Below are 9,927 nucleotides of genomic sequence, written 5' to 3'. Positions count from 1 at the left end.
TGAGGTTTTCATTCCCCTCTCTTGGGTTGCTGGATTCGCTGGGTTGGCCCGATGGGCTTTATATACATCCTACCAGGAGCCTCTCAGTTTCGGCCGCACAGCCCACACATGCCCTGGGCTGACGCTCGGTGTATGATTGTGTGCGGAGGAGATCGAAGGCGAGAGCGGTCCAACGGCTTCAAGAGAGCCCTCGATCTATATAAATCGGGGACCGGCAACACACAAAAACCCTAATTCCAGAACCACGCCCCGACATAGGCTATGGCTTCCATCGTGCACAAGCTCGTTCGGGCAGCCCTAGCATCACGCCCCATTGGAGATACTGCTGGTGGCATCTCTCCGTGTCTCCCCCGGCTCTATCTGACTGGCGATTCCATCCGTCGCATGTCTGCAGCTGCAGGTAATCCGAGACAGCTCTTTCGTAATTTGGATCTAAGTCCTGAATGCCAAAATTCCCAAAGTATTTCTTCTTACTTGGATCTGAATTTCATACCTAAAATTCCCATGTTATTTTGATAGCTCTTTTCGAAATTGGATCTGAATCCCGAATTCCAAAGGAATTCTCCTTAATTGGATGATAACTCTTTCAGAATTTGTATCTGAATACTAAGGATTCTTGGGCTTTGGATATGAAAAGGAATTCGCCTTACTTGGATCTGAATTTAATAATACCCTAAATTCCCATATTATTTCTTCTTGTCAGTAGATCTATTTGAATAAGCAGGCAGAGATTGGGCACTATTCATTCGGACATCTAGCAAGCATATTTTTCTTAGTAAAACTAAGTGGTTAAAAAACTGGTTTATGATGATTCATGATATCTTAATGTCTCTGCCTTCAATCAAATCAATTCCGTTGAGAGCATTATTACAAATGATGTTATTTTACAATCGAATTTTAACTCTGTGCTACTGAATGGCAGACGGTTCCGAGTCAGAAGAAAATCTCGCACTCAGCGGCTTTGCGGCAGACATCGATCCAGAAAAAACCTTTCCCCTGGTTGATGAGAATTCCTTTAAGTCCAAGGAATCCCTGTGGGCCTTGTATAAATGCTGGTGCAAGTATCGGGGGGTATCTCGTGACCATAAAGAAATGGCCCGCCGGTTCAGGTCATTTAGGGCTCGTGCAATGTCTGTGTACAAAAATAACAATTCTGGATCGTCGCAAGTGTCGCAACTGGGCCCATTTGCAGATATGACTAAGGCGGAGATTGCTCGGCTGTTTCCTCCACGTAGTAAGAAAAATAGTCCAAGCTCTTCCGGCGCTACTGTGCATTACTTCATTATTATATGAACTCATCTACTCCCTCCGTCTCATAATGTAAGACGCTTTTTGACATTATTGTAGTGTTAAAAAATGTCTTACATTATGGGACGGAGGGAGTAGTTTTTATTATTTTCTATATTTGCATGTATGTCTTCTGCTCTTATGTGTAGTGAACTTGGCAGACAATTTCGGTTTTTTAGGGTATAAAAGACTGTTCATTTGCCATCGTCAACCTGTTATGTTTAGTCAGTCTTCTTTAGCTTGCATTATGCACACAACCATCACTAAATTCTTTCATGAGAAGTGTAGGGCATAGAAGTTATTTGTGTGGTCGAGCTACTTAGATCCCCAATACTATTTGGCCGAGCATCGCCAACAAGACTATGGTGACAATATCAAGTTCTGCTGTGATCATGAGAAACCATACATTGCTCATATGGGTTTGGCAGAGAGAAGATGCAATTAGTTAGCTACGAATCCTTATCCTTTGCTCCTACTACCTTCATTACTTCATGAGAAAACCTGCACATAGACTCAAAATTTGACCTGTTTTAAACCCTCCGTAGCAACCCGTGTAAAACAGAGGCATTTTAAATTTGCTCTAATTGCCATGAGATTGACAAGCTTAGCAGACCAAATTTTCAAAAAATGTATTAAATAGTTGTGTTATTTTTTAGGTTTTGTCATTGTGAAAATACTGGCAACAAGTAGACCACTAAACTGAATTTATTTCTCCGTTCTAGCAGTAGCTGTTCATTGCTTTCCTTACTACTGTATCACCTAAAAAAGTGTCTTTCATACACTTTCCGAAATGATTCGTTAGATTGACACATGTGTATCTATCTACCTTTGGTCAGGTCCCAAGTGCCGCTTCGGGGGTCCAGGAGGTAGTGCAGCCCTTAAATAAATAACTAATTGGCAAAATTATGAACTCGTCTTGTCTTATGGTTTATGGTAAACTCTGTTGTACTGGAAGTATCGTTGCTCTATGGTGCTTCTCATGGAATGTTCAGGTGCCAAGTGCAGCTTTTGGGGGTCCATGAGCTACTGCAGCCCTTAAATAATTAATTGGCAAACTTGTGAACGTATTTTATTGTTGTTTATGGTGAACTCTGTTGCACACAACCATTACTAAATATTGTTATGAAAATGGTAAGGCATAAAAGTCATTTGTTTGGTCGAGCTGCTTGTATCCTCATTACTATTTGGTGAGTATCGGGCTATCGGCTACTAGACTATGATAAAGTTCTGGTAGAAACCATACATCCCTGGTATGGACTTGGGAGCGAGAAGAAACCACCAATCCTTATCCTTTGCTCCTACTACATTCATTATTTCCTGAAAAAATATCCTGCACAAAGACTCAAAATTTGACCTGTTTTGAACCCTCCATAGCAACCCATGACCCCATGTCAAACAGACGCATTTTAAACCATAGTTTATTTCTTTGTTCTAACAGTAGTTGTCCATTGCTTTTCTTTTCTACTCCCTCCGTCCCAGAATATAAGAACTTTTTTGACACTATGCTAGTGTTAAAAATGTTCTTATATTTTGAGACGGAGGGAGTATCACTTAAAAGAAGTGTCTTTCGCTGGATATTATAGTGGAAAGCTAGGGGCTAAAACATGTACGTCTCCTGGCCCTTCACCTCGTGCGCTTGCGCAAGGGCGATTAGGAATCTGTGCCACCTGTTGGCGCCGCTGCAGATTGGCTTCGCCTTTTGTGGCCTTACACCATGAATGTGTTGTGTATCTCGGCCCTTGCTAGTGGGAAGGCTCCTACTTCGTTTTTAGGTGCTTTTCTGTGTTCGTCTAGTGTCCAGTGCAGGAAGAAGAAATGGCAATGACTCTTTGAAGTTGGACTAAGGTTCTCCCTGTCTAGCCCCAGTTTGTTCATCTAGTGTCGGGATTTCGTCGGCGTTTGTCTTTGTTGGATTTCGTTCGTATCATCGTATGTGTTCGTCTGTCTTCAGGTTGGATCCTTCTGATCTATGTTTTTTTCATCGGCGATGGTTGTTGTCCTGGCGTGCATGTCATATTGCTACGTCATATTGGGCCTCTCATATTGGGCCTTAACACGGCGACTTCCCAATTGTCTGTTACAACAAGGTTGCCCGGCTCCCGTGATGGAGGGGCGATGACGGCGATGCATCTTCGGCTCGCTCTAGTGCCTTTTGTTGTCGTTAGTTGTGATCTACGGATCTGGATGTCATTTTTACTTCTATTGTTCTTTGTACTCCCTCCGGTTCTTTTTACTCCGCGTATTAGATTTGTGTCAAGTCAAACTCTACAAAGTTTGACATCAAACTCTACAAAGTTTGAGTTTGACCAAATTTATATTAAAAGATATCAACATCTACTAGACCAAATATATATACTACAAAACTACATTTCATAATGAATCTGACAATAATGTTTTGCTATTGTAAATGTTGATACTTTTTTCTATAAGTTCGGTCAAAATAGAGATACTTTGACTTCGGACAAAACTTATATGCAAACTAAAAAAGACTGGAGGGAGTACTGGCTTGACAAAAAACACGCCAATTGCAGCTTTGGGGGTCCAGGAGTTGGTGCAGCCCTTAAATAATTATTGGCAAATTTATGAACTTGTCTTGTATTAGTTTGTGGTATTTTTTACCCATAGTATTATAGCTCTCTACTTTTGTTGCTATATGTCTTTATCTTCTTTTCTGGTTGTCTTACTTCTTATGTGCTCAACCTGTGCATGAATTGTTAAAACTAAATAACTCTTGTGGTTATTAAGGAATAATCCCCGCTCCTTCCTAGATGTGCGGTTGCACACTTCCAGCAACCGTCACAGCGGTTCCTGGAATGGCATCTCTACGGACCATCGTGTCCCTCCGAGGCAACTGTTCCCATTGTATATAAGTGCTCATTCATCATCAATAAAGTGTTGTTCGAATCATTTGTTCCATTGTCTCTCTCGATACAATTCTATTCATCACATGAATAACCTGTGGTGCTTGGCACAAAATCTTGATACATGTAGATAACCTTGTTCATTAAACTTGGTTTTAAATGGTACCCAGGATTTAACCGAATGGGAGATGTTGGCAGGGATTAAACATAACTTTTGTAGAAGCAAATACTTTAGATAATCCGAATATCATGGATGCACAAATTTGAATGTTTACACCCATTGTACGCAAGACAAGTATAATCAATGTTATAACCTGACAAGTGATGCACAAGTCGCAATTTATGGTTGAAATAAGAATCATAATCTTGTATGTGCCTCCCTTTACAGTCTCTCATAGGGGTTGTTTTGGTACCAAGTTCTGCGCGTCCTTTGATGGATAACCGAGGAATATTCACCGCCTTGCTGACCATGCATTGGATGGACCTGACAATTGACTATCCAATGCGCCCCTCCCTTTGCAGCAAAAGCGGTGTTGCAGTATTTTCTGTAGAAGGGAAATCAAGCCGGCGCTGAGGAGTGTGGCTGCACCGGCGAGGACAGAGCAACAGCGGCAGACATCATGTGCACCAACGGGGGCAAAGCACGAGCGGCGAGCATGGGCGCATGGCGAACTTGCCAAAGGAATGGCAGATGCGTTTTCACAGCGGGGGAGAAGAAGCTGCCCGGATGCTTTATGATTCGTACTGCCAGATGTCGTCCGATAGAGTTGGTCTACAGGTTGGAAGCGTGAGACCAGGTCCTTACAACTCCAATATAAGTCTTGTCGCAAGAAAAAAGTTGTGATTTTTTTCCAGGCTGAAACACCCTTTTGCCCCTCCGCCACCTCGGCGGCGCCTCCGTCCACTCCGTCACCTCGCCGTAGCCAAATCCGGCCCCACCGCAACAGCGCTTAAACGCGCGTTAATCAGTATAGCAAACAACCCAGGTCACAAGAAAGATGCTCCACGACATGCTCTCCCCCGGTTTGCAGCACCTTGCCGCCCACCCGTCCATACCGGTGGTCGGCGACGATCCAATCGTACATGCTAGCCAGCCGATCATTTCATGTAGCTGTCGTCGTTGACCATTGTTGGCATCCATGCCATGTGTACGCAGCCTAGCTAGCCATCTACGTGATCATTCTCACTTGGACATGAGGTTGGCCGATCGATGGGTTGTTGCAGCTCACCCATCACCGAAACTCCGAAAGATATACCCCCAAATCGTCATCGAGTTCCATGTACGTACGTGAGGACGGCTCGGTGCGGCCGACATGCGCGTTTTCTATGCACCCCGGTACGGGAAACAAGCCGTGAGAAGGTTCGCCTCGTGGCGTTTTGGCAACATGCCCAGGCGTAGTGCCAGCAGTGTCCGGACCAACTACGGCGACTTATTTGTCCCATGTTCGGGCTAGCTCATGCTCCGTGGTGATCATGGCGGGGAAATGTTGTTGCCCCGAATCTTATGCTTAAACTACGGATTAGGTCTTCATCACGCTCATGTGATGCCATATTCCCCCTTCACCGGCTATGCCGGCGCTGTGCATGCAATTATATTTTTGTTCTTTTCCTGGGGTGCAATATACGGTGGGTGCGCAAATGTGGCGCACCTATTCGATTATGCCTGGCTAAAAAGTTGTAGTTTTTGGCCTGGACTAGCGTGTGACGGGTCATGGCGTTGGTGGAACGTAACCACTGCCACGCCATCTCATCGTGACCACAAGCGTGCTGCAGCAACACTGGATTATAGGACGAGTCCCCTATATATATTCTCTCTTCCTTTTGCGGCAACCCTGCGATTAAACGTTCGTTGGAGACTTGGAGTTCGCTCAGCCCCAGCCATGGCAGAGAAGGTGAGTGCCCTGCTTCATGCATGCTTGCGTGCAATTTTGCATGCATGGTTAATTTCGAAGTTGTAGTGATGGTGTTGTGAGCTCTTTGTGTTGATTCTCCTGCCATGCTTGTATCCACCAGGTATCCACGTTGATCATTGAAGCCAACCTCGAATGCGAGAAATGCTACAAGAAGATTCAGAAAGTGCTAGGCAAACTCCAAGGTACGTAGTACAATACAATAGTCAAGCACTCGATTTAATTTTGTCAAATTAACCCTGTAATAAGAAGTGGAATCATTTTATGTTTTGCTTATTAACTTCGATGCAATTAACTTTGATGGATCAGAGAAGGAGAAGATCAGGACCATCATTTTCGACACGAAGAAGAACACGGTGACTATCTCTGGCCCATTCGACACGGCGAAGCTGTCCAAGAAGCTGCGATGCAAGGCCTGCAAGGCGATCAAGGATATCAAGATCGTTGAAGAGAAGAAGCCCGATGCCAAGAAGCCGGAGGAGAAGAAGCCAGAGGAGAAGAAGCCCGAGGAGAAGAAGCCGGCCGCCGATGGCTGCAAGTGTTGCTGCAAGAAACCGGACGAGAAGAAGCCGGATGAGAAGAAGAAGCCCGACGAGAAGAAGCCGGAGGAAAAGAAGAAACCCGACGAGAAGAAGCCAGACGATAAGAAGCCGGAGGAGAAGCCCAAATCCAAGGAGGAGACCAAACCGGCCGCGCCGTCGACGACTGTGAACCTGCAGTTCACGCAGATCTGTAACCTCTGCTACCCGTGGCCGTGCAGCGACCCGAGCCACTGGGGAGGCGTGCACCAGTACCCGCAGCCCCAGCAGCCGCAGTGGCCGTGCGAGCCGCCGCAGATGCCGGCGTACCCCGCCCCCCACCACCCTCAGCACCCGATTCCTCAGCACCCGCCCTCGGCGGCGCCGGCGACCCCGAAGAGGCAGCCGTGCGGAGGCTCGGCGTACTGCGGAGGAGGGTGCGGCTCGTGTGGCGGCGGAGGCGGCGGCGCGTACGGGGCGTGGCCGCCGGCGATGCCGACGCCGCTGCAGATGATGCAGCCCCCGCCGATGGGCTGCGGCGGGCCGGCGTCGTCGTGCAGAGGGTGCAAGGGCTGCCGGATCGTGCAGGAGGGGAGGTTCATCTACGAGGAGTACCCGCCCAGTGCGTGCACCGTCATGTGATTCTCAGGCCAGCGACCGTTCGTGCATGCATGCATGCGCTGTTCGACCTCTCTGCACGTTGTTTTTCGTGTTTTAGATGTTCCATATTTGCCCTGTATGTTTCGTGCACAGTACTGTATTTGTTTATGTCTATCCGCAGCAAAGAAGGTGTAGCTGCCACGTACATTCTCAGTGTGAAAATATATGTTCTCCGAACAATTGATGTAGCTTTGTATAGATAATTTCAATTTTTGGGGCACTAAAAGTTCGAAAATGCTAGTATTTATCAATTTTTTAAATAGCCGGCTATAGCCCACGCTATAGCAGTTTGAGGCTTTGAGCAGAGTGCCGCTAAATGATAGCCTATAGGTTTCTGTACAATTGTCAGAAAAAGTTATGAAATAGCCGGTTATACCCTCGTTATAGTTGATTTAAAGGACCGCTGCTATTTGGCATAATCCACTATTTAACACAATGATATGTGTAGAGGGTCTCGGCATACGGAAATTTAAAAGGCAAATTCGCCACCTAGGTTGTGTATGATAGCGAAGTATTGAAAAACTAAAGTATTGGAAAACTATAGTAATTTAACAAGTAGGTATAAAATACCACAATTTTGACATTACAACAAATTTTGAAGTATTGAGAATACCGTGGACATGTTTGGCAAAAGCCTGTATGCGTTGCAGTTACAAACACGCTCATTTCTAGCTTGCTAGAAGTTGCAAGTTGATGAACGGCCATGCACAAACTAGTACGACCATGCACTAGCTGAACAGCCAATATGAACACACCATATACAAGCTCGATGTTACACTGATAAAAGGGAGTTGGTTGTCGACTACCACACATGTCATTATGTGCAACAAGGACATGACCAGTCCATCTCGACCTGGCAAGTCCAACATACATAGCAAAAACAAAACCAAATCCCCCACACACCTTCGCTAGATGACGGTCTGATAATGTAGGGAACACAAATTGGGATGAGATGACTTCAGTAGGGAAAATCGGAAGCAGCAAGCAGGAGGATGCAATGAAGGACAGTGTACTAACCATTTTCCTCCCCTTTGTTGTTTTTTTATTTGTCCATGACCGCCGACCAAGACGACAGGTGGTGGTGACGAGTTTGGAGTGAGTCGAAGATAACACTCATTCTTTTTGCGTTCTCTGTTTTATCTGCAGAGAAAATACCATGGTTTTGAAAAAACTGTAGTATGAATACTACAGTTTTTTGTTGCTGCCAAACAGCTCACAATAATTAAAACCATGGTATTCGAAGAAACTGTAGTATTCTCAAAATACATAGAAAATATTTTGCTATCAAACGGGGCTCTAGTGGTTGACACTGGCAGGGGAAGCCACTCACGGTAGAGTGATGCAGTGAGAAGAAGGGGAAGTTGCCTAGTTTTATGATTTGGTCAGCCAATTTCTAATATGTCATTGATTACCAAATCGACTAACCCAATGCCAATCAATTTCGATGATGCAGCAGCAGCAGCATAGAGCCACGTAGGGCAAGACCCATGGAGCAAATACGGCAGCATGTGCATGGAGTCGCTCCAGGCCCTTTTTTAATGTTATAAATTACTCTCTCTATCTACATATTCAATAAAAATGATTATACATAAAAATTAAACATTCGATGTGTGTGGAAACAATGCTTATTAAATGTAAAAATTTATCCACACCATTAAAAAAATTCTTCATGCCATTAAAAACGTTCACACATTTTGAAAATATGTTCGTCAAATTTCCATAAATATCAATGAAAATATAAATTGCGAAAAAACTATTCATAGAACTAAAAAATTGTTCATGCCGTTTTTAAAATGCTCAAGCATTTAAAATACGATGATAACACTTTTTCTAAAAAAATCATAAAAAGTAAAAATATGTTCATGCAATTTTTTGAAATGCATAACACATAATAAATGTTTGTGCCGTTTTATAAAAAAGGTTCATGAACAATTAAGAAATTTTTTGCATGTTTTACAAAAAAATTAATGACATTTCTTACAAAATATGCACAGTGTATTAGAAAAATTAATCAGCATTTTAAAATTTTCAACGGGTATTTTATAAAATATCCACTATATATTGAAAAAATGGTCAACATGCATTTGGCAAATGTTCAACACGTATCTATTTTTTTTTTGATGTGTATCAAAATTATTCAATGCGTATTCGAAAAAATGTTCAACGTGCATTTGAAAAAAGTCAACAAGAATTTAGAAGAAGAAAAAACAAATTACAATAAAAGAAAAATATGAAAAAGGTAAAACTAAAACTAAAGGAAAAACGATAAAAAGGTAGAGAAACCCATTTAGATACATTATAACTGAGCACTTTTTCTGCTCTCTCAAGCCATTAGCGTTTTCACCCATTGGATCCTTAGTTCAATGCATTTATGATCGTTAAATATGCTCTGGATCACCCCTATTCAGTCTCAGTTCGTTGTTAACGTCTGCCAAGTGTTATGGGCCGCTGCTTTGGTCGCATTTTTTGGCCTATGTGGTAAACTTCGGCCTAATGGGTCGTTGCCCTCTTTCGGGCCCATAGCAGCATAAGTGCCTTTTTCCAAAAAAAAAAGTAAATACATTATCTCAATCGGTAGAGTCGGGTGCCTCCCATCCCTTTGCCCAGCGGCTCTCTCCAGATGCGATCGGCCTAGGTGACGACCGATGTCGGGCTAGAGCAACGATCCATGGCGACCACGCTGGTTCATGA

At 43.8% G+C, this 9,927-nt stretch overlaps 2 protein-coding genes across 2 annotated transcripts; both read left to right on the top strand.

Moving 5' to 3' along the window:
• The first annotated feature begins 251 nt into the window (after positions 1 to 251).
• Positions 252 to 2,346, top strand: LOC119358942. Its single transcript, XM_037625318.1, has 3 exons — positions 252 to 400; positions 923 to 1,234; positions 2,124 to 2,346. The coding sequence occupies exons 1-3, from the start codon at positions 262 to 264 to the stop codon at positions 2,171 to 2,173; spliced, it is 501 nt and encodes a 166-aa protein (XP_037481215.1). The 5' UTR covers positions 252 to 261; the 3' UTR covers positions 2,174 to 2,346.
• A 3,613-nt stretch (positions 2,347 to 5,959) lies between these two features.
• On the top strand, positions 5,960 to 7,495 carry LOC119353256 (protein PYRICULARIA ORYZAE RESISTANCE 21-like). The gene is made up of 3 exons (XM_037619852.1): positions 5,960 to 6,040; positions 6,162 to 6,243; positions 6,368 to 7,495. The coding sequence occupies exons 1-3, from the start codon at positions 6,029 to 6,031 to the stop codon at positions 7,216 to 7,218; spliced, it is 945 nt and encodes a 314-aa protein (XP_037475749.1). The 5' UTR covers positions 5,960 to 6,028; the 3' UTR covers positions 7,219 to 7,495.
• Positions 7,496 to 9,927: the final 2,432 nt, after the last annotated feature.

The sequence above is a fragment of the Triticum dicoccoides genome, chromosome 2A, assembly GCF_002162155.2.
Source record: "Triticum dicoccoides isolate Atlit2015 ecotype Zavitan chromosome 2A, WEW_v2.0, whole genome shotgun sequence".
In the NCBI taxonomy this organism is placed as follows: domain Eukaryota; kingdom Viridiplantae; phylum Streptophyta; class Magnoliopsida; order Poales; family Poaceae; genus Triticum; species Triticum dicoccoides.
This window is presented reverse-complemented; position numbering and strand designations above follow the sequence as displayed.

What these genes read in the sequence shown, in the direction of transcription:
- LOC119358942 (XM_037625318.1), top strand. Translation starts at nt 262, where the DNA reads ATGGCTTCCATCGTGCACAAGCTCGTTCGGGCAGCCCTAGCATCACGC. An exon ending in TCGCATGTCTGCAGCTGCAG is followed by an intron (nt 401 to 922) that starts GTAATCCGAGAC and finishes ACTGAATGGCAG; the next exon opens with ACGGTTCCGAGTCAGAAGAA. An exon ending in TCGGCTGTTTCCTCCACGTA is followed by an intron (nt 1,235 to 2,123) that starts GTAAGAAAAATA and finishes ACCTTTGGTCAG; the next exon opens with GTCCCAAGTGCCGCTTCGGG.
- LOC119353256 (XM_037619852.1), top strand. An exon ending in AGTGCTAGGCAAACTCCAAG is followed by an intron (nt 6,244 to 6,367) that starts GTACGTAGTACA and finishes TTGATGGATCAG; the next exon opens with AGAAGGAGAAGATCAGGACC.